Genomic DNA, 25,205 nt, shown 5'->3' with positions numbered 1-25,205 from the left:
ATTCCCACGACATCAAGAAAGATTGGCCACTCCGACAGTCATTGGAGCCTGGGAGGAAAAGTGTTCAGCATCCACCTCTTGTTGAATCAAGGAAGATTTTGTTACCACCCTTACACATCAAGCTGGGTCTGATGAAGAACACAAGCAGCTTTCAAGTACCTCCGTGGAAAATTTCCAAGGTTAAGTGAAGCTAAGATAAAGGAAGGTGTCTTTGTTGGTCCTCAGATTCGTGAACTACTTCGAGGTGATGCATTTGACCATGCACTGCGTGGCAAGGAAAAGACGGCATGGAAAGCCTTCCAGTTAGTGGCAATAAATTTTCTCTGAAACAACAAGGCAGACAACTACAGGTTGTTGGTGGAAAATCTCCTCAAGGCATACAAAAGCCTTGGTTGCAACATGTCACTAAAGATACATTTTTTGCACTCTCATCTAGATTTTTTTCCACCGAACTGCGGAGCAGTGAGCGACGAGCACGGCGAGCAATTTCACCAGGACATTGCAACAATGGAGAAACGCTATCAGGGCAAATGGAGCCCATCAGTGTTTGCAGGTTATTGCTGGACAGTGGCAAGAGATGCTCCATTTAATGAATACAAGCCAAGAAGCGCCGAGTAGACACTGAATAGGACTAAACTATGTACAGAATAGTTTTTTGCGTTTTGTTTCATAATACATTTTATTTATATAACCCTTTTGCTGATTTTTAAAGTGTTACATAAACAGGACAGGTGAAATATTATCATGTAAAGCAACCATAAACACATGAAAAGACCTAGGTTTACAATTTATGATTAAAATTCTGTTATCTACACATTATACATAGACATAAAATGTAAAAACTTAAATATCTTGGAAACAGTAGCCAATCAGTTGTTTTAATTGTTATATTTGAAGTCAGCACATCAAAATACATAATAAATAGCACATTTTATCTCTGAAGCAGACGACTTCTCAAAAATTGTAGACCAGTGTTATGAGAGAGAAGGTGGGCGAGGTAATATCTTTTATTGGACCAACTTCTCTTGGTGAAAGAGACAAGCTTTTGAGCTCCACAAAGCTCTGTGGAGCTCGAAAGCTTGTCTTTTTTACCCACTGAAGCTGATCCAGTAGAAGATATTACCTTTCCCACCTTGTCTCTCTCAAATCAGGTGTAAGCAGTTTTAGATGCTGAGTGGAAAAGAATTCATCTTTGTCCTTGAACACAGAAATTCTAGCAGTTCCATTTTCTTTAATCTTTTAGAGTATTTTCTTAATGTGTGGGACATTATACTGAGTAAATAAAAAATAATTATACATATTTAACACTATTCTTAGCCAAAACATTAATTGCTATATAACTGAAGTCTTATCTACCATTGATCAGAGACTGAATGAAGGACTCTTAAGAAGTATATCCTCAATAAAAAACCACCTACAGATTCAGAGGAAAAGTACAGTAGAAGTATTTCTTTCAACACAGTATCCCATCATATAATTAAAACTGGTTAAATGATATTCCTGTTTTATTTTTTTAAGACTGATATGCTAAAAAGGGCCAGAGGGGGAAGCTAGCAGATACTTTAATTTGAACTTTTTCTTTGAGGTTCATATTTGGCTTTGCTTATTTGTAGATATTTTATCAAGTTTACAAGGGGAAAACGGATGTACTCTGAATTAGTATTTTAGTGCTTATTGGCTAATTTCCAATATGCTTTTTTCATTTTTCTTTTTGTATTATGTCAACAAACTAACAAAATAATAGAACATTAGGTATAACAAATATATAGTCTGCCTTTTTTGTGCATTATATATCTCATGTCAATTGGTTGTTGATTGTGTTGATCCATTCAATCAGAGGGACCCAATCCTTTAATAGGGTCTTCTCGTGTAGTGCCCCATGCCTGTGCTATGTCCCATGACTTTATTAAGGGGATTAATTTGAACTTCAGTGGGACTGCACATAATTGAGAAGTCCTCATTAATAGATCCAGTTGCAAGTTTTTCACATGAGACTATGGCCCAGTGATAATGAATCACAGATTATATTATTTTTCTCTATTCAAGAGAGAGGAATTTTAAAATCTATTTCAATTGATAGTATATTTACTGTAAAGGATTATTACATTATTTTTTTCTGTTGACATATTTATATATTCCATTACAAAAAATACGTTAAAAGAAGATTAAAGTTACAAAGCAAGCACTCAATAGTTAAGAAATACCAAAATTAAGGTTGCCTATGAAAATCTAGTGTCAGTTAAAAATCCAAAATGGCATGGCTTCGACAGTATGGCAAGTCTAGGTGGTATTACTAATTCCTACCACTTGTGACTAGTGGGTTCCTTGCATTTTTTGGCTTGAATCAGTGTGGTGGTGGTAATGATTTTTTAAAAATATATGAAATACATGGTCGTGATGATGTAATTTTTATACTGTATTGCTGCCATATATGTACTGAGTTGCCAAACCAGCAGATCAGAGGGACTTTCCCCTTTCTCTGTATTTGCCAACTCCTATCAGTGAAATTGGCACTTAAGAGCGTGTATACTATAAAACAACCCACCAACAGCACATGTGCTTTAAGAATGATAGAGATTTTTAGATGAGTCATTCTGTTTCACATCATTATGCCTCAGTACCTAAGCATGGGATATAGAATAGACATGCAGGAATAGGAATGTATTTATGAAAGTATGAGAGATGGCATAGCTGCTATGTTTAAGTAATCTTACCTTTGATTGGCTGAATACAAAAGGGATGACTTGATTTATATTTGTAGTGTTGTCGCTGTGTTGTCCCGGGACAGGAAAGACAAGGTAGGTGAGGTAATACATTTTATTGGATCAATTTCTGTTTTAACAAACCTTGGTCCAATAAAAGATATTACCTCACCCACCTTGTGCCTCATGATTTATTTAATTATGGAGGGAAAAACTACTTGCCATCATTATTGCTCAGAAAACTTTGTATATTATCCTAGAATACTACAGTAGTGGGAAAGTAGTGAGAAAAGGTTATTTTTTGTAATGTATCGGCTATCTGTAATTATACACAAATCAGATACCCCATCGTTGTCATATGGGAGAAATGATATTTTAATAAAATCACATTTCGATTTTTTTTAATAATTATTCACATTAGAAAGAAAAATGGTTGTTCTATTTTTGGCCAACCCCACCATTTTTATCTTTCTTCTGATTGATTAGCATTGTTGAAGACAAATGAACAATACTCAATGGAAGCATGCAGTCACACCTTTTCCCATATATTTTCTGATTTCCTAGTATGAACTGAGTGTTTTGGGTAGCATTAAGCTCTCTGTAGTTAGGAGAACACCTGGAACTATTAAACTAATCTCCCACCTTTATGTCCCATTTGAATTCCCATTAAAGTCAGTGGAATGACTCCCATTGATTTAGTGGGAGTTGGATCAGTCCTTAACCAATTTGCTAGTGAATATTTTTTGCAAACAGTAGTGGATTTTCCTGTAATCTTTGGATGGTAAGTTAAAAAGAATCTGAATATGTCCTAATATAAATAACTACTAGGCAGTACAGAACTGTAATCTCTCACAACATTCTTATTTTGGCAGGATCTTTCAGGCATTTATCTAAAATTATGCATTATTCATAGAGTTTTTCACTTTTTGTCTGCTTTGTGTCAAATTGCAGATACTGGTTTGGGAGATTCTGTGTGTTCAAGTCCAAGTATATCCAGTACCACAAGTCCCAAACTGGATCCTCCTCCCTCCCCTCATGCCAACAGAAAGAAACATCGTAGGAAGAAAAGCACTAGCAATTTTAAAGCTGACGGTATCTCAGGCACTGCTGAAGGTAAGCTTTCTATGCTCTCGGGAGGTCCAGATTCCCAGTGTTCTTTCATTGTCCTGAAAGCCTCCAAGTGTTGTCTTGGATCTCTGTTGTTGGATACTATTTTAACTTGATTGCTAGATTTGTATCTTTAAAGGTGAACAGAAACACATGTAAAGAGAAATCCAGCAATCCAACCTTTTCATGAAAAGCTGTATGGTAAAAGAGACATCATAATAGACAAATTTCTGTGATCTTAAAATCTTGTTTCATCAAATGGTGTTTGCTTTTAGAAATGTACCCAACCTGTTCCTTAGTCATGTGCATGTGTGTCTGTCATCATGGGAAGCACAGATGAGATTTGGGCCTTTTTATAAGACAAAAGTAAGTTAACATATATTCAGTAGCAAGTGCATCATATTAAAATGTATACATCTCCAATAAGCACAGCTTAAATCCTATATTATCTTTGCTCATTAAGCACACTCCATGTTCCAGAGCCAGTCGTCAATGCTTTTGATGCCTGCTATTGTTTGTTTGACTATTCAGCTGCTCGTGGAAAGATTGCATTATTAAGAGCACTAAAGGAAAGGGGAGAGTTAAATGTTTGGGTTCATTTTTAAGAACTAGACAGCAAAAGCCAAAAGAGCTATTTTATTCCCTTGCTTTATCTTAATATTTTCAGTGCTATCAGTGCTAGTAGCTCAATATCCTGCTGAAGAGATAGCAACATATACACAGTAGCTAGATATGATATCAAAACTTACTTATATCTGTAGAAAAGAATAGAAACATGCTACAATTCAACTGAATGAGCTCCAGAAAAAAAATGAATAAGGGTAGTGGGAAGCATAGAAACGGGAGAGTCAAAAGAGAGAGAGTGGAATAACAATGTGGAAGAAGAGGAGTGTTAAGAAAAGCATTGGCGGGTAAAACTAGCTAATTCAATGTTGAAGAACAAAGGGGCAAGTTCTGGAAACGGGATGACAATTGCAGGCATCTGAGGCGACATTAAAATAGAGATGGGATAATAGTATACAACTGTGAAGGGACATAATAAAGACTACTTAGTCATCCTTATTTTCCATTTACTTTAATTTCTCAGTTATGTTTTATTTCCATAGCTGCATGTGTGAATTCTTCGTTGAAAACCTTGGCTTTGTCCATAATAGCTCCTGCTGCTTTCTCTCCATGTTATATGTCATCTTTACCGTTGGACTCCCCCTAGTTTGACCATGGAAAGCCAAATTTTATTTTAGACTTTCATTTTTTATTTGATTTCTTTTTCTACTCCACTTTACACATTTACACTTATTTGCACACCAGGAGATTAAGAATGGGATTTTTCAAAAAGTGCTCAAAGTCAGCTCCCATTGAGGTTAACAGGGGTTTTACAATTGCCTTCAGTGGGAATTGAGATTAGCCAGCACCAAAGGCATTTGAAAATCTCACTCTTAATTTCTCAAGGGAAGGACAAGAGGTTAAATATTCTCTCCACAGATTCCCCAGAGTTCCAAGAACCACTTGAGCCATATGTGTTGGTGAGAAGATCAGTGTTGTAAAGGAGTAAATGACTCCTTCCTCCTCATTCCCTGTCCTCTTCATATCCACACAGCTCAGGACTTCTGGTCTCTCAACAAATGTGGTTGGTTTTTTTTTCACATCAATTCCAAAATTTGAGTATTTTTTTCTTTTCTGTTCTTGTTTTTCAAATCTTAGTCATAAATGTTTTCTTAGGAGACTGTGGAGCTTGGGTTTAGCTCTCAGTTTGTTATTGTTGGCTCATTATGGCTGAAGGTAAGTCTGGCCTGGGAACATGTTTCACTGATACACAAAAGGAGTGTTTGATTTACTCTCAGGCTTACGGGGTTCAAGAGAAATATCTCCAAATTTCCCATGGAAGAGACCTTAACTTCCTAGCCTGCAACCTTTTTGAGGGCAGTTACAAGTCTTGCCTCCTCCTGTCCGAAGGCCTTAAAGCACATTTGAAAGGACAAGAAGTGATTGTCAAGCATTAGAAGATGCTACAGTATCTTTGACAGCTGCCCCTAAAAGTAGCAACCAGCACAGACAGCCACTTTTACATGCCTCTCCCCTGAAGTATCAATGCATTTTGTCTGTTCCTGCCACTGCGTAAGGTCTCTGGTCTAGCTTCCAAGTGGGCATTCTCTTATGCTTTTGGCACTTTCAGCTATCTAGGATGTGACACCATCTAGCCATTTTAAGAACAAAAGCATAAACTTGTCCCTCAACATCAACTAGAAAGTGGGTCAGCTCCCTGTAGAATCCTCCTCATCAGTCAGAAAGTAACCCTCAGTACCCTTCTTCCAAACACGTACCCTCGTGGCACTCTTTGGGCCTTTAGCATGTTGCAGGGCAAACCAGTCTACATCTAAAATTACGATAATCTGTGGTATTTTTTTGCTCAGCCTCTACGCCAAAGTCAGAAGTAGATGAAAAGGGAGGAGGTGTAGTCCACTTGAACTATTTACTTGTAAAGGGTGTTTAGATTGTGCTGCAGCATCTGGGGTGTCTACGTATTTGTACTCATTCATAGTGGCAGATTATCTTTATTGTCAGAAATCCAGATTATGAGTTGATCTGAGCCCGGGTTCATGGCTTGATATCATTCGTGGTTGACCAGACTTGTTTTCTGTCTTACTCCCTGAGGCTTCAGTTCACCAGGATGAAGCTGATTCTTCATTTTGCTTATCTTTGTAGAAGTGTCTTGTGGGACAACTTTGTAGATTTGGAACAACCTGTTTTATTACTCAGTCACCAATAGTGGTCACAATTTGATTGTGCCTCAGGGTCAGCAGGTGCATCATGCACATTTCTGCTAGATTCCGGATGTACCCTCTTCAGGCCTGACTTACTACTCAATATCTTCCCAGATTCAATAACCTCAACAAAGGTCTGATTTTCCCAGTATTTGTCTAGAAATTTCTCCTATCCAATGCCCTAAAGGAGGGGAGGGGTGTCTCCTTTTGCTTAGCCTTCTCCCACCTTCATAATAGGGATGGATTTAAAACCTCCGATAGGAGAACTCACCCAGGATACTTGGACTTGTTGCTTGTAAAATTCAATGAAGTCCAACATGCATCTGCTGAAATGAGTATTCACCCACGAAAGCTTATGCTCCAAAACGTCTGTTAGTCTATAAGGTGCCACAGGACTCTTTGTCGCTAATGAAGTCCAAGTTATACAAGAAGGTATTAGAAATTGCCTCCTCCTGGGATGAATTTGCTGCTTGTTTAATATCATCAACAGTGGGGATATATGAAAGCAAATACAGTAACTCCTCACTTAAAGTTGTCCCCATTAACATTGTTTTATTATTACGTTGCTGATCAATTAGAGATCAGCTCGTTTAAATTGCGCAATGCTTCCTTATAACGTTGTTTGGCAGCCGCTTGCTTTGTCCACCGCTTGCCGAAAGGGCAGCCTGTTGCAGCTAGCTCGTGGGGGCTTGGAACCAGGATGGATTGGCAGCCCTCCTATCAGCTCCCCACTCCCCTAAGTTCCCTGTGCGGCAGCCGCCCAGCAGACTATCAATTGCTGGCAGTTCAGCTGGCCCTCCCCCCACTGCCATGTGTTGCTCCTGCCCTCTGCCTCGGAGCTGCTCCCTGGAGCCTCCTGCTTGCTGTGCGGGGGGGGGGGGGAGAGCAAGAGGGGTGCTAATGTCAAGGTGCCCCCCTTCCCCCTGCTCCTGTCCCCCACTTACCCCATCTCCATAGAGCGGGGCGGGGACACGACAGGGCTCAGGACAGAGGGAGCTTGCTAGCAGCAGCTGCTGTCTCAATTTGCTGATCTACTTAAAAAGGCAATGTACTTAGAGTGGGGTCAGCGTATTTAAAGGTGCAATGCGCATCTCTCTCTCATACACACGGTGTGTGTCTCTGTCTCTGTCTGCCATGACGTCTCCCCTCCCTCCATTCGTGCTGCCTTGTAGACATTAACAACAATGAGTTAACTCTTGAGGGCACAGCCAATTGCTAGTTCATCATTTAGCAGTAAGGCATTCCCTGGGAAATATCCCTCCCTCTGACTTCACCACCTCAACCAAGCTTCACAATCATCATCGCTGTGTACCAGTATTAAATTGTTTTGTTTAAAACTTATACTCTGTGTGTGTGTGTGTGTGTGTGTGTGTGTCTTTTGTCTGGTGAAAAACATTTCCCTGGAACCTAACCCCCCCCCCACCCCCATTTACATTAATTCTTATGGAGAAATTGGATTCGCTTAACATTGTTTTGCTTAAAGTCGCATTTTTCAGGAACATAACTACAACATTAAGCGAGGAGTTACTGTATTGGGGTGGGGGGATTGGTGGTTAGTACTTCAATTTCAGTATATTTCCTCCACAAATGCACCCATACCGTTCTTTCTTCCCCACTTCTTCAGAACTTTGGTTTCCTATGCAGAGAGGGAGGACCTTTATATGCTTCCCTTCGGAGTCTTTATTTTGACACACAGATGCACTGTGACATGAATCCCCCTCCGAGAGCTAACTAATTTCAATGGTCCTAATGTCTGTGCAGCCCAGCTCATGGGCTCCAGATGCATGGCTGTGCGAGGCAATATATTTAGAGAACCCCAGTTACTGGTAATAACATAGATTTTGTCTTATCAGAATGTATTAACCCATATATTTCAATACTTATGTCCCCCTTGTCCCCACACTCAAACCAAAATGGTTCACAGAGAAAGGGGGAGTAGGGAAATGCCCTCCTCAAACTCAGTATCCAGAATTCATGGGATATCTAATACTGTACAATACAGTCATGATATGAAAAACTAAAAATACTGCATTTATTCACATATATCATAGAATATCAGGATTGGAAGGGACCTCATCTAGTCCCAACCCCCTGCTCAAAGCAGGTCCAGTCCCCAGACAGATTTTTGCCCCAGATCCCTAAATGGCCCCCTCAAGGATTGAACTCACAACCCTGGGTTTAGCAGGCCAATGCTCAAACCACTGAGCTATCCCTCCCTCCTCCATGATACATGAAAAGAAGTGGTCTAGAAAACAAATACAAATGTTACATGTAATATTTCTTATCCTAAACTTTCCTTTCCATGCTCCGCATGACCCCAGGCATTTTCCATACCATATTCGTTCATAAGTGCTACTATTTATTTAAATGCTAAGAGTGCTTAGCTCTCTACAAGATGCAAAATGCAGACATTCCCTGTTACAGTAAGTTATACAATAAATATAAAGTTAGCACATTTACCAGGCGATACACAGTACTAATAATAGTTAGTACCATTATAGTTAGAATAGCTTTAAAAGAAACAAACGACCCCCTATGATGAGGCATACAAGGAAATTCTATATGAATGAGGTCAACGCAAATGCCACTGAGACCTCTTCCATTACACAGTTTTCTAACAGGAGCAATAATAGATGTGCGTGATTGGAGGGGAATGAATTTTTCTATTGAAAGAGGGGAAAATTATATATCTAAAAGTACTTATACCTTCCTATATCATGTATATTTGCAGAGTTGTTACAGCTGTGTTGGTCCTAGGGTATGAGAGAGACAAAGTGGGTGAAGTAATATCTTTTGTTGGCCCAACAGAAATTGATTCAGTAAAAGATATTTACTCACCCACCTTGTCTCTTCACAATTCAGCATCCTTGTAGTAGATGCAATGGTACTTAATGTATGGCCACTAAATCTTCTTCTACTGCACTAGCAGTTAGCCTCAGAGAATCCCAGTTTCTGAGACCAAAGGGTTAAAATACAGAATGCAGAGTCTAAAGATCTTTGGTTAACATTGGAAAGGAAAGGGCAGTCTTCAGATTCCTTCAAAGTGTGGAGGAGTCCCCTCCACGCCCTGGCAGAATGTCGTCTGTAACATTGTCAGAGGACAGTCTGATGTCCTGCTCAGAAATCTCTTCAGCACAAAAAATTCTTTATCACTCCCTTTTCACAAGAAAAAAGATGTGAAATATGTCTTGACCTGTTGCTATACAAGGGGAAACTGCTCACTTAATAAAGAATTTATAACCTTTGAGCTCAAATCTGTTAGATGTCAAGGTCATGTCTGGATTATGTTGCTGAAAATAATGTCTAAAATTGAGTAACATTATTAATGTTTAAAATTTAAAAGTCTTCCAGATTAACCACATCCAAATAAGGAATATTACTGTGATTTGTATAAGTAAATAATCATTTTCTGTACAGTAAAAAGTTATTTCTGGTAGTCCTTTCATACCAATTGTGATAGACGGTAAGTTCACTGGATAGGAGGAGCAGATGCGGAGGCATTACTGAAGAACTTCTCTTATTTTAGTAAGTGGAGTCTTGTTTCGTAGTTTTAAGCCACAGTGAATTAGGTAAATCAGTTAAAATTCAGGGAAGGCCATGATTACTAGTGAGTTTGTGAGATGTTCTGATCAGTTTGCTGAAAATTCATATAATACCAACGTTAAGGTTGGGGATAAGTAAGTGGGAAGTGCCAAATAATAGCTCATTCAACTTCATACAGAGAGGGTCAGAGTTATTTGTCTCAACTGATTACATGTTATAGGATGTGTAGTAATTGACATCTTATCAAGACAAGCAGTGTAATTTGAGGTAAGTACCTAACACATTGACCTGCTGTATCTAAATGTAAAGAAGTATCTTGGTTTCCAAAGTAGAAGAAAGCAGATGAAATATATACAATATAAAATATGTGACCTTACGCAGTATTGCATTTTGCAATCTGGGAACAGGGTCTATGTGATGGGGATGTTAATACCAAAGGGCAAATTTATATAGTGCCATTTTAAATTAGAGATACACAATTTAGTAAAATGCATAGTAGCAGAAATGTAATGGGGTTCTTCTCTGGTGTGGTTCCCTGTATTGATCAATTTCTAATAGGGCCCATAGTCTCCTTCAGGGATTGGATGTCCACCTCAGTACCTCAGAGGTCTAAGCTGCCTCGTGCTATACGCTCTGAGGCCATTAGTATCATTGGCATGGACATCAGCTATAAGGGACTCATCAAGCAGATCTCTCTCCCATCTCCAATATCTATCCGGTACCACTGGAGTTTAGCTACTCCAAAACTCTGCATGTTTCCAATGAGCCAGAGTTTTCCTTCTTGATGGGTACTGAGCACATATTGATACTGAGATTATCATGGTCACCACAGTTGCATGTCTCTCCAGTACCACCAGATTCTTTACCAATTTCAGAGCTAGAGAGGGCTCCCCTTCTGGACATTGAGGAGGATAATCTGTTTCACATGTCTCGATCCAAGATTCCCCTACCTACCATCAGAGGGGCTTCCTTCCTGAAACTTACAGGGGGAAGGACTATTCACGTGAGAGATGTGCTCCTCCTCCATGGTATAAGCATCGGTGGGTGCCAACTCCAATGCCTTATGTTCCCCCCAGTGGCCATATTGAGACCCTTGGGTTGCCTACTGTCAACAGTTTTCAGAAGCCCCCAGCCTCTCTGATCAGGACAGTCGGAACAGGCAATCATCTGCTCCATTTGTTCCTCCTCAGCCTCCTTTTTTCAAGAGGAAACCTCTGAGGAGCAAGAAGCCAGAGTAGATAATGAGACTACTCCAATAACCAACATCTCCTCATCTTCCCCAAGTGAGACTGTGATGCCCTCTTTACCTTCCTTGGCTAATGATTTCAGGCAGTTCCAGGATCTATTGAAATGGATTGAGGACTCATTGCAGATCCACTAAAAGAACTCCGAGAATCTCAACATAAACTCTTGGACATTCTGCAAATGTCACCTTCTTAAGAATGGCTCTGCCCCTAAATGAGCCCCTTCTAAATCCTGCCAAAACAATGTGGCAAACCCCAGCAATGGTACAATCCTTGTGTAAAAAAGCTGAGAAAAAGTAGCAGACAAAGATTCCAAATTTTGATTTTCACACCCTGCACCAAACTCCTTGGTGGTTGAAGCTGTAAATGAATGTGGCAGACAGCACCAAAAGCTCCTTGACATTTTTAGCCATAAAACTTATAATCTACAATTTAGCAATGTGAATTAAGGTACTTGTGGCAAAGTAAAGTCACACCGATTACTCAAAATTCACTTTTTATTGAACACCTTCCAGCAGAATATTGGGAGCAGTTTCAGGGCACCATAGCCAAAGTTCATCCTATGTGCCTCCTTGGATGCAGGTAATATGGTAGTTTGTTCCATCTCCATGGATGTTATGTGACAGGTATTTTGGCTACAGCTATCAGGATTCCCGAGGGAGGTCCAAAATACTGTTGAAGACCTCCCATTTGGCAAGTCATTACACACCTTGAAGGACTATAGGGATCTACACACCTGCAAGCAAATGAAAATTTAGTAACTTTCAATTGGCACAGAGCTCTCACCCCTCACAATTCTTGGGTTTCCAGAGACCCACTATACCACCTAGGAAGAGACCTATGTTTCAAAGAAAAAGACCATCCACTACATCTCCTTCATCAACAACCATGCTTATCATCAAAGCATCAATTTGGGTGGTCTGATCAAGGGTCTGGATCAATCCCGCTTTGCAATTTCTCAGCTGCACCAGTTTACCCACTGGGAGCAACCTCTCCTGTTTCCAGCTGGCATGGGAGTAGATTACTTCAGGTTGGAGGTTATAAAATCAGGTTACTCCATCCATTTTACATCTCTCCACCCATCTCACCTCCCCTGCCCCGTCCCTCCTCTGGTCCCCTGTCATAATTGCTTGCTGAGACAGGAAATCAGCTGTTCGTATACTTGGGAGAGAGAGAACCAGTTCCGTCTCCGCACAGGGAGAAGGTTTTTTACTCCAAGTATTTTCTTGTTCCTAAAAAAAATGGAGGATGGAGACCAGTTCTAGATCTAAGACTCCTAAAACACTGTGAAAACACAAAAGTTCAGAATGGTGACTGGTAGCTATAATTCCATCATTGGATCTGTCAGTTTTATTTTTGGCCCTTGGCCTTCAAGATGCGTAATTTCATATCACGATTCACCCTTCCCACAAGAGATTTCTTCCATTTATGATTGGTCAAGACCATTTTCAGTACCGAGTTCTTCTTTTCAGCTTTTCTTCTGCCCCAGGAGTTTTCCCCAAGGTGTTAGTAGTGATTGCTGCCTATCTGCATCACCTGGGGACAATAGTCTTCCCATAACTCAGAGTGGCTGATCAAAGGCCAGTATTATAATGAAGTTCTTTCTGCTGTAACCCTTCCACCAGGTGGAGTTGACAGCGACAAGGGCCAGGTTCAATATATAGGGGTTCTTTTTAACAATACAACACAGAACCAGCTCGATCCCCCGCCTTATGAAACCCCCTTTCAAACCGATGGCCAGCTGTTCGCTTCTTCACCTATCATTTCAGCCCAAAGAATCAGGGAATATAATGTCAGACCCTCCCTTTATAGTGTTTTTCAAAGACAAAGTTTCATTATGACCGCATCCTAAATTCTTACCTAAGGTATCGTCTTAATTTAATATCAACCCAGTTATTCATCTCCCTGGGTTTTTTCCCCCCGAAGGTACATCAGAATAAGGCAGCTGTGGCTTTCCAAACACTGAATGTTAAGAGGGCATTAGCCTTCTATTTGGACAGAACAAGGTTATTGAGAAAGCATCCCAGAACGTTCATCTGCATTGCTGAAAGATCCAAAGCTTGCAATTTGGTCTTCGATTCATACCTTTCTCAAGGATTATGCATTGGTACATTCTTGTAGATCAGATGCTGCCCTTGGGAAGGCAGTCTTGGACTGTCCTCTGAAGATTGCTCCTCCTGTTGAGAATACTGCTTGGAAGTCACATGAACTGAAGCACCCATAGTGACATTACTTGATGAAGAAAGAGAGGTTACTCACCTAGTGCTGTAATTGGAGATCTTCAAGATGTATGTTCCCATGGGTGTTTCACTACCGGATTGTCTTCCCCTCTGCTTCAGTTTCCTCTAAGGGACTTTGTGGTGGTAAAGGAACTCAGGGAGGTTCATACACACAGCCCTGTATATCCTCATTGCGGGGCATAAGGAGGCGAGGTGTAGGGCAGATAAGCGGGCCAAACAGGCACTGCTACCAGAAATCTCGAATGAAAGGCACATGGGCACCTGAAGTGGACACGCATCTTGAAGAACTCCAGTTACTGCACAAAGTGAGTAACCTCTCCTTTTTCAGCCCTCTTAGTCTGTATTAATACACATCTAGCTTTGGACTGTTCCTTGCTAAAACGGTCACTTGTTTCTAAGTTTTCAAGTGCCTAATTGGACACTTCAAAGCATGCCTGATTTTCCAAAGGCAGGTACTGAGCAGTTTCTGAAAACCATGTAGCAGAGAAATCAAATTCTCCATCCACCAAAACTTTTACCAAAGGTAAGTTTGTATTTTTATTATTTATCCAGGGCCGCCATTGTGCCTGTATGATTTAGCTCAAGCCCTTTACTTACTGCAGTTACAAAGGTAATTGTTACACCGATACATTGCTAACAGTGTTTTGTAATTATGGCATCTTGTAAATTACATGAAAGAATGAAACTGATTTGGAGTAGATTTGTTTCATTGGCAAACAGGTTGTCTAAGAACATTTATAGCTCTTTTCTGAGCCAGAGGTTTTTCTCTGCAATTGTGCAGAAACTTTGATGTCTTAAGAGATAAAAATGGGGCTCTGATTCTGCATTTGAAAAAAATTGGAAGTAGCAAAGGGTTTAACGACATTTTCCTTCCATGCCTACATAGACATTTAGGCAATATAAACTGCATTTGACTATATTGTAATCTGTGATCCTGAATGTACATGTATCTTTAAGGGTACTGCAACTGTCTCCAAAGATTTCCACCTATTCAGTGTTCAGTGTTAGCTATAATTCAACTGATCATAATGACTTCATTCACTGCCTTGTAGGAGATATAAGAGTGGACTATCACTGCACACCTGAGAAACAGGAGGGCAGAAATTAATAAAATCTAGACCAAATCTACAGAGATTCACTTTTAACCATGGGACAAAGGTCACAAGTTAGGAAACCTTCAGCCTTAGTTGTCACAGCCTATCTGACATAAAAGGTTTGCTGCTGAAAGGCCTTTATGTTGATGCTGAGGAGCGGAAGATAAGGGAGGTGAAGCTCATCTATTGTTTTAACCTACTTCATTGCGGACCAAACAAGTTGAAAGGTTCCTTCTGGTCTTTAAAAGTCCTGTTAACTTCAGGGTCAGAAGGGCCTGCACGTTCCGCCTCCCTGGTTGGAGGGAAAAGTGTCACAGTGGTGGTCAGCAGAAAAGGGGATTCTGGGAAGGGTGAGTCCCAGGTGATTATTGCAAGTACTTGCATACCTGGATATCTCCAAAAAGATATAGAATAAAAAAAACATTTGTCTGTCTCAGAGAAGTGATCCCAGTATCCCTGTGGCATTTTAGGAACTATGCAACAATTTGGTGTCCAGCACCAGGACCTGATGTATTCTGAATGGGGTAGGGCACTGACTGCTGCTGTGATGTTATGTTTTGACCGATCTTTTTCTTGGTGAGTAAAGGTTAAAATAAAAGTACTCTCTGTAGATAACTGACACCTTGGGAGTTCTACTAACTTCAGGTACTACAGTATACTTAAAACTATTCTATCAGTCAAAGGCAGCAGCCCTGATCAGGAAATGATTTGCGGCTCTTTGCCCACAAGGTGGGTGACTGGGAATAGAAGGGGAAAGCATTTTAAATGGGAATTGAAAATATACCCAATTGTAAGTTTACTGTTGAAGAGGATCAGAGTATTTCCCATAGTGCCTCTTGTTCTGCCCTGTCTTGGAAATTATAATATTCCTTGCCAGTTCCTCAGGTAGGAAAAGAACACGTTGTGTATATTAAAGACAATTACGCATCTTGTCCCAAGTAAATGTCTATTTGTACAGTGAACTTCCAACAGACATGGGGGGAGGGGGCAGGAAGGGATAGCTCAGTGGTTTGAGCATTGGCCTGTTAAACCCAGGATTGTGAGTTCAATCCTTGAGAGGGCCATTTAGGGATCTGGGGCAAAAATTTGTCAGGGACAGGACTTGGTCCTGCTGTGAAGGCAGGGGACTGGACTGGACTCAAGGTCCTTTCCAGCTTTATGAGATAGGTATATCTCCATCCATATATATATATATATATATATATAAAGCATTGATGTCATCAAGGACTAGTAATAGAATAATTTGGCAATAATATTTTAAATTTTTGGGGTAGGGATAGCTCAGTGGTTTGAGCATTGCCTGCTAAACCCAGGGTTGAGAGTTCAATCCTTGAGGGGGCCATTTAGGGAACTGGGGTAAAAATCTGTCTGGGGATTGGTCCTGCTTTGAGCAGGGGGTTGGACTAGATGATCTCCTGAGGTCCCTTCCAACCCGGATATTCTATGAACCCTGATGCAAAGTTTCAGTGTGCAGCAGTGGCTATCTAAAATTACAATAGTGCAATTAAAGATAGTACTAAAGATGCTAATAAATAAAATCAGCTTCCTTTGAGGAGAATAAGATTACATGTGACTGGACTCTTGTAATTACATAAATTTTGGTATCTACAGAAAGGAAGGGTTCATTGCATATTGGTTTCGCATTTTATCTTTTGCGTTCACAGAAACTTACAGTAACTTAAAAGTTATACATTATATAACATGGAACTTAGAACATGGTTCTGCTTTTATAATCTGGGTAAAACTAGAACTTTACAATATATCAATTATTTGTATAAATGTGTTTTACATAATTTGTTTTGTTCAGCCTGAAGGGGGATATTACATCTTCAAGATATAGAGCATTTCCTGGTACCAACAAGATCTGCAGTACCCATCCCCCAAAAAGATGGATTTTCCAGTATGACCTGCAAATGAACAGGATGTTGGACTAAGCAGGGAAACTAATTCCAAAGTTGAGGGCCCCTTGTAGATGGTGTCCTACCAGCAACTCCCTCTGTTTTATCCTTGCGCAAACCAGCAGGAGTGCCTCCGCTAATCATAGCTGTCTCAGTGTGGCATGGGAAAGAGGCAGTCTTTCAAGTATGCAGTTCTCAGGCTATGTAGGGTTTTATAGGTCAAAACCAAATGCCTTCAATTACACAAAGAACCACACAGATAGTCAGTGCGGATTGCAAGCTGCTAACATTGCTGGGAACTGATCATATACTGCAATCTATGTAATACAGACTTGCCCCTGAAGCCACGCAGTGGCCTCTTCTGTGGGCAGAAGATGTCAGCTGACTAGAACCTTGTTCTTTGATTCATGCTGTATAATGAGGGCCCTACCAAATTCACAGTCCATTTGGTCAATTTCACGGTCATAGGATGTTAGAAATAGTAAATTTCATGATTTTAGCTATTTAAATCTGAAATGTCACGGTGTTGTAATTGTAGGGGGCCTGACCCAAAAAGGAGTTGTGAGGTGGTCACAGGTTATTGTGGGGGAGGGTTACAGTACTGCTACCATTACTTCTGTGCTGCTGCTGCCTTCAGAGCGGGGCAGCTGGAGAGCAGCAGCTGCTGGCTGGGAGCCCAGCTCTGAAGACAGAGCTGCCGCCAGCAGCAGCGCAGAAGTAAGGATGGCATGGTATGGTATTGCCACTGTTACTTCTGATTGCCTTGTATGATGAGATAACTGGCTCTGTGGATATGGGGAAAGTGGTGGATGTGATATATCTTGACTTCAGCAAAGCTTTTGATACGGTCTCCCGCAGTATTCTTGCCAGCAAGTTAAAGAAGTATGGATTGGATGAATGAACTATAAGGTGGATAGAAATCTGACTGGATTGTCCGGCTCAACGGCTCAGTGTCTAGTTAGCAGCCCGTATCAAGCGGAGTGCCCCAGGGATCGGTCCTGGGTCCGGTTTTGTTCAACATCTTCATTAATGATCTGGATGATGGGATTAATTGCACCCTCAGCAAGTTCGCAGATGACACTAAGCTGGGGGGAGAGGTAGATATGCTGGAGGGTACATCAAGCAGATCTAAGATGACAGGATCAGGACCTTCGGGTCTTTTATACAGATTTCTAGCAACCACTTGACCATACAGTCCTGGGTGAACAATAGGCTTTTGATGTAATCTACTGTTTCCCAAACCTTGCGGGTAATTAACTACACAAATTAACATAAGGCAATTTATCCTTTAGGCAGTTTACCACAAACTTTAAAGAGACATATAGACAGTGACTTTATTGCACCCAAGATTCATCTAAATGTTAATATTTCCTTTTGATTTCTGAATCAATAGCTATAGTGACAGACAGGAATTGTCTGTTTACATGACTAACATTTAACGAGATATAAGTAAACACGAACAATTAGTATCACCTTAATTCTTTAACAATACAGCTTTGCACTTCAAAGTTCTAGCCTATCTAACATGGAATGGCGTTAATTACCATTCACATACTTTTCTAACCTGTCTCTAAAAGTTGAATCTGGGTCATTTATCCTGCAGGGTGCTTAACTCTTTCTGGCCATATGTCACACATTGTATATGATTTGTTTCAAATATATAACTGTGGTAGCAACAATGATTTGCATGGTCATATTTTAATTAGCTAACGTCACACCAGCTCCCAGACCATTTAGGACTTTAAAGGTTACCAGCTCCATCTTAACTTACACATGGAAGTGAAGAGGGAGTCATTGTTGACTTAACACAGCTGTTGTGTGTTCATTACAGTCTGCAATTAAGGCCACAAACCACTTCTGGTGGAAGTTTGGTATAAATCTTCAACCGATGGTGCAGGCACCTCTTTTACTTCTGAAAATTATCCCCTGCCTACAAACCATTTTCACCTTACAGATTGGGTCACAGCTAGTTAATTTTCAACCACATCTTCATCCCTGTTAGAAACCGGGAGAGTAATGATATAGAATTTGGATTTGATGAAGAGGAGATGAGTATCATTAGCTAACTGGTGACATTGCAGTGTGGAAACATCTCCGTCTCCCCTCGTTGCTGCTATGAACATAACATAAGAACCACGACATGGATCCAAAGGAGTCCTTGCATGTAAAAGGCTTAGGAATGACGGGCAAGGTGGTCTAAATGAAGTTACTATAAGGTAAGTGCAGAACTGATAGGAAGTGTACTCAAAGTAATTAAAATGGCTTGCTGTCAAACTGGGTGTGGTCCCACAGGGTTCTGTCCTGGGTCCAGTGCTAGTCAATATTTTCACTAATGACTTGGATGATAGATGCTTATAAAATTTGTGGATGACACCAAGCTGAGGAAGGGCTTGCGAGCACTTTGGAGGACAGGATTAGAATTCAAAAGGATCTTGATAAATTGGAGAACTGATTTGAAATCAACAAGATGAAATTCCGTAAAGACAAGTGCAAAGTACTACACTTTGGAAGGAAAAAATGAAATGCACAACTTCAAAATGGGGAGTTAACTGACTAGGTAGTGGTATGGCTGAAAAGGATCTGGGGGTTATCATAGAATCATATAGTGGGTCACAAATTAAATGAGTCACTAATGTGATGCATTTCTGAAAAAGGCTAATATCATTCTAGGATGTATTAACAGGAGTGTCATATGTAAGACACGGGAGGTAATTATCCCACTCTACTTGGCAATGGTGAGGCCTCAGCTGGAGTATTGTGTCCAATTCAGGCACTACATTTAGGAAGGATGTGGACAAATTGGAGAGAGCTCAGAGGAGAGCAACAAAAATTATAAAAGGTTTAGAAATCCTGACCTATGAGTAAGGCTAAATTTTTCTCATGCATATTTTTAGTAAAATAGTCAATAAAGAAAAATTCATGGAAGCCCGTGACCTATCCCTGACTTTTACTAAAAATATGCATGACAAAATGGGGAGCTGCAGGCTCCCCCACACTACCCAGGGAGGCCTAGCTAGGAGCTGCAGGGTCCCCCCGCCACAGATGTCTCCAGGTTTGGGACACTGCCACTTGCTGTGTCTCCAAGTTCCAGCGCACCCCCACCTCCTGCGGTGGCTCGGAGGGGGTTCCCTCTCTGCCTCCAGTGGCTCCCTGCTCCAGGGCCCCCCGGTCCCCCATGACGGCTCCAGGCCTTCCTGGAGGCGGATGGGAGCTCCTGGAGTCCCTGCTGCCCACGGTGGTTGGGAGCTGTGGAGCACCTGCGTGCCTGCAGTGGCTGGGAGCTCCCAGGGGCCATGCTGCCTGCAATGGCTGGGAACTGCGGAGCACCTGTGAGCCTGTGGCGGCCGGGAGCTCCTGGAGGCCCTACTGCCCGGTGGCAGGGAGCTGTGGGGCACCCCCACTGCCACGAGTGGCTGGGAGTTCTTGGGAGCCCCACTGCCCACGCTTCTGAGTCTCCCCACCGCCTGGGAGCTCCAGGCACCCCTGCTGCCCTCTGTGGCTGGGGGCTCAGGCTCCCACATTTCCCAGCCGCCGGGGTTGGTGGGGGAACCCGACAGCTCCCAGGCGCCGGGGTGGGCTCAAGTCACGGAGGTCTCTGGAAGTCACAGGTTCCATGACCTCTGTGACAAAATCGTACCCCTACCTATGAGGAAAGGTTTTAAAAAAAAAAAAAAAAAAAAGCTTGGTATATTTAGTCTTGAGCAAAGAAGACTGAGGGGAGACCTGATAAGAATCTTCAAATATGTTTAGGGATGTTCTAAAGATGTTGGTGTTCAATTGTTCTCCATGTCCACTGAAGGTAGGACAAGAAGTAATGAGCTTAATTTAGGTTAGAAATTAAGAAAAACTTTCTAACTATAAGGGTACTTAAATTCTGGGCTAGGTTTCCAAGGTAGGTTGTGGAATACCCATCAGTGGAGGTTTTTAAGAACAAGTTGGACAGACACCTGTCAGGAATCATCTAAGTTTATGTGGTCCTGCCTCCGTACAGGGGTGTCTGGTCTTGATGATTTCTTGGGGTCCCTTCCAGCCCTACAATACTATGACCCTGGAAATCTTTTTTTGTTCTCCAGGGATGACTGCTATATAGGGAGTCATTACCTTTATATTCTCCTAGGGTATGTTTTCACTACAGTAATCGATCTATCGGGGATCGATTTATCGTGTCTTGTCTAGACGCGATAAATCAATCCCCGAATGTGCTCCCTGTCGACTCTGGAACTCCACCAGAGTGAGAGGCGGAAGCGGAGTCAACGGGGGAGCCGCAGCCGTCGATCCCGTGCTGTGAGGACCCGAGGTAAATCGATCTAAGATACGTCGACTTTAGCTACACTATTCTTGTAGCTGGAGTTGCGTATCTTAGATCGATTCCGCCCCCCCAGTGTAGACCAGCCCTTAGATAGTTGCTTACCTAATATGATGCAACACGTATTTGTTCAAAGTCCATGGCAGAGTACTTGACATCTTTGTATTTGGTTTCCTGCCTTTTTGCGGGGAGATATACAGTACATTGCTAATGTGTCCTGTTTTGTCCTTCTGGACACAGGAGACCAGTTTGATACTCTTATTAAAAAGTCCTATAGAATTCAGTGGGAAATATGTGGACCTTTCTAATTATACACTGGATTTATAAAGCACATATTTGACAGTGTGTTCAAAAGATTCCTTAAATAGGATGAACACAATACAACAGAATGTGAACTGAAATATGGAAGAGAAGTTACCAGCGTATGAATAAGTAAGTCTCCTTGTGAGGCAAAAAAAATACCTGAAAATTCTATTCCTGTTTACTGTTTTGTCTGCTGTGACCCATTCAGGAGAAGGTAATTCCCTTCCTAATAGACTATGGAGAAGTCCTGTTGAATGTAAAATAATTAAACGAACAAGGTTCTATTTTGATCCTACAAAAATTATACTTACAATTATTATAGTGATGACCTTCTCTGATTTTTTTTAAATAATCATATAGAACTTAATAAATAAGTATATCCCTGCTATAAAGTTAATATATATATTTGGTGCCTTAGTGAGCAGCATTCGTCAGCTTGCTCTTGGGCTAAGAGCTAGTAAGAGCATCACCGGAAGGTGATCCTACTGAAGAAGACTTGTGTGCTCAGTTCCTTAGTAGGTACCAAAACAATGTCTGGTCAAAAGTCTATAGATCCAACTGAGACAATAATTGGATATGTCTTTTCTGTATACCAGAACACTTCAGTAGTTCTTTCTTCTGAGTTTAAACTAAAATCATTCCAAGCATGTCTTGTGAGCAAGTCTCTCTTTTACAGAGGAGGCACTCCAGATCCAGGTGTACTCTGGTGCCACCTAGATTCTAGGGGAGTGACAGTGAAGATGTTTTCAAGGAGTTCAGATTCAGAAGTCTATGCAGAAGATATTTTCTCAGTATTGACAGGCTCCTCAGATCTGACATCTTGTTTAGTACCATTCCATAGGCATTTATAGCCTTTGGAGCATGAGTTGAGTTACACTGCAGATTGATGCCCACTTTAGGTTTCAGCAGTTCCAACCAGCTTTCCTTCCAGTAGGGTGTTTCTGAATGGGGTTGCTTTGAGCATCTCTCTCCCCTAGGCTTCAGAATCCAATGAGTCTACTGTCCTTTTCCACTCTTCTTCCCATTCAGTTTGTCAAAGTGTTTGTGATTTCTTTTTGAAGGCAGATAAAATACTAAATTGAGCAAAATGAGTCTGTATCCATTAAATAAAATAAAATATCAAGGCAAACCAGTCTCTTGCCACCTCTTGGGTTCATGTGGAGCTCGTTTTGCTGATTTGTAGAAGAGGCATTCTGGAGATACCAGTTACCACAGCTGCCAGTACATAAAAAAAACTTTTGACTTACATTTTCTTTGCCCACATATGTTCCTTCTTGTGATTCCATTAGTATCAATTTAAGACTGGGGTGTAGGCAATTTACTCAGATTTATTGGGGCTTCAAAATGAAGTTCTTTCTTTCCCTTGGTCAGAGAAGTAGAGTTTCTTCCCTCATCCCTTTTGTCCCTTTTTTTATTCCCTGCATCTTTGTAGTTCTGATGCATCTACACTGATGATTACTTATTGATAACTTAATTTTTCTGCATCCATTCACTGTTCCCCTCTCCCATCTGGTTGTGTGAATCAGTTTGTGGAGAATCTGGGAAGGGGTAAATTTGGGTGTACTGGGGCTGATGCATCAGTTTTTTATGGGCCACAAGGGTCCCAAGCATGGTGCACGTAGCTTGATGACTATACATTGTACACCTCTGCATGTATTACTGTGTGGTTCGAACATGGTAATAGTGCCTAGAACTAACACTGTTATTTTGGTGGGATTTGGCACATTCTAAAATGTGGGAGATGCTAAGCTCCTCCTCCTGCCCTAAGAAGAGGAGAGCCTGAGTACTACTAATTTGTGTAATTATGTGCCACATTAATAAATAAGCTTTGTGATAGGGAGACACCCAATGTCCAGAGTGATGTGTGGAATTTATTATCCCAAATTTTACCCTGATACTTTTCATCTAAGATATAGAGATACAGAGAGAGAGAGATGGCCCTTTGGTTTAAAGAATTGTGTTTTAAAAAAGTGGGCCCAGGAGGTAGGAAAATGGTGGATTTTGACATATTCACTGTTCAAGAGACAGTTCTGTGTTTCCTTCTGCCTGAAGGAAAAACAAACAGAAAAAACAATGTGGTGGTGTTTTTAAATGCTCCCAGTTCTGACTTATGCCTCCCCGGGAAGCAGTAGGTGCTTCTTCAGACAGACCAGCCTCCCCATTTGAGAAATGCAGCACAAGAGCAATTCTATTTTTGAAGCTCTCATGGTATTGATGTTGTCATTACAGGGAGCCATTTGTAAGACAACCTTTAAAAAAAAATCCACATCGCTGTTGTTTATTTCAAACTCCTGATCATTCAGTCATTTCAAAACGACATTGTTGTTCTAAGTTTTAATCAACTACTTCCCTTAAATTGGCTGTCAGGTTCAATCAGCAGTACTCTGTATCTATCTATTTGCAGTCTACCTTTCATCCCGTAGCTGTGTGTAGTTTTGGTTGCCCTGCTGCATGTTTGTTTAGTAATCTGTTCATTAATCTACTTGTCTTCCTTTTCCACCTCTTCACCCTATGTTCTCTCATAGATATGGATTGCTTATAATAGACACCAGGCATTAAACGCACTGTGTATCTCCATAAAAATAGGTAAAAAGAAAACTTCAACAGGTCGTGCCATTTACCCCCCAAAAATTAATAAAGGCTTCTTTTGTAAGTGAGAAATAAAGAACACTGGCCATTTGTGTGTGAGGTAATAGGCTTTGCTGTAATATGAAAATCCATCAAATGATTAAATTCAGTGACATTATATCAGAGTTCATGAAAAGAGAATACAGCACACAGTTTAATTCTATTTAATTTTTAAGAAAAAAAAGCAAAGAAAAATTGTTTGAGTTTCTCTTAAGCTGATTTCTCTCTGCTTTTTCTTAAAAGTGCCTTTCTAGTTGCCACACAGTGATGTGATCATTATCTGTCACCTCGTCGCCTTGCTGCCTCAACACACAGTAAAATACAAAAAAAAAAAAAGACCAGAGGAGCTTGTGAAGTATGACTTCCTATCCCAAGACTCATTGCCTGCGATTCGTACCGCTTGACAGTAATGATCTTATTACAGTACTCTGGACCTTGAAGAGATTTCATGAGGAGAGTGAAAGGACGTGCCTCCATGTAATCAAGTGGCGCTGAATATTCCACGCGTTTTTGATCACACACTGATTGGGCACAGTTTTAGCCCATCTTCTAGTCAATTATGCATGGCCCCTTGTGCTCCTGTGATAGTCAGAAACATTGATAGCTGTTGTCTGGGTTTTGGCAGCCAGCCAGGGGTTTGAAGTGCCTTACGCACAGTCATTCCAGGATAAGTGCTTTTTAGTTGGAATTGATTACCTTTCTTTGGGTTTTGCTTAATAGCAAAACTGCATTGGAGAGGGCTTCAGGTGAAAAATGGACATATTAGCCATTTAGAGTATCTGAACTCCTAGTCAATTTTTAGCTTTCCACTGTTCCCGTCTAATTTATATTTAATGATGTAACATTTGATAATATTTGAGATATTTCATTTCAGTTGCTGCTGAGCACACATGTTGAGCGCGTGTTAAATTATAGCGTATCAATTTTCAGGTTTTCCAAATTAGTCCAGTTTAACCTTCAAACTACAAGTGAATGTGTGTTGGTGCCTGTATTAGTGGGTACTTGGTTAGCCACAGATATTAGAGTTTTCTTGACCTGCTGCTCACAAACAGGGAAGAATTAGTAGGGGAAGCAAAAGTGGATGGGAACCTGGGAGGCAGTGACCATGAGATGGTCGAGTTCAGGATCCTGACACAAGGAAGAAAGGAGAGCAGCAGAATACGGACCCTGGACTTTAGAAAAGCAGACTTTGACTCCCTCAGGGAACAGATGGGCAGGGTCCCCTGGGAGAATAACATGAAGGGCAAAGGGGTCCAGGAGAGCTGGCTGTATTTTAAAGAATCCTTATTGCGGTTGCAGGAACAAACCATCCCAATATGTAGAAAGAATAGTAAATATGGCAGGCGACCAGCTTGGCTAAACAGTGAAATCCTTGCTG

The 25,205-nt window shown here is 41.0% G+C and overlaps 1 protein-coding gene across 5 annotated transcripts in view; it reads left to right on the top strand.

Moving 5' to 3' along the window:
- Positions 1-25,205, top strand: part of AGAP1 (ArfGAP with GTPase domain, ankyrin repeat and PH domain 1) — a 641,433-nt gene that overhangs the window by 498,259 nt on the left and 117,969 nt on the right. For all 5 annotated transcript variants that reach the window (XM_034785592.1, XM_034785589.1, XM_034785590.1 and 2 more), the window contains one exon: positions 3,654-3,815. In XM_034785592.1, the coding sequence (XP_034641483.1) occupies positions 3,654-3,815 (162 nt within the window). The remainder of the gene's footprint in view (positions 1-3,653; positions 3,816-25,205) is intronic.

The sequence above is a fragment of the Trachemys scripta genome, chromosome 11 (assembly GCF_013100865.1).
Source record: "Trachemys scripta elegans isolate TJP31775 chromosome 11, CAS_Tse_1.0, whole genome shotgun sequence".
NCBI lineage: Eukaryota > Metazoa > Chordata > Testudines > Emydidae > Trachemys > Trachemys scripta.
Note: the sequence above shows the minus strand (reverse complement) of the source record. Positions and strands in the feature narration are given on the sequence as shown.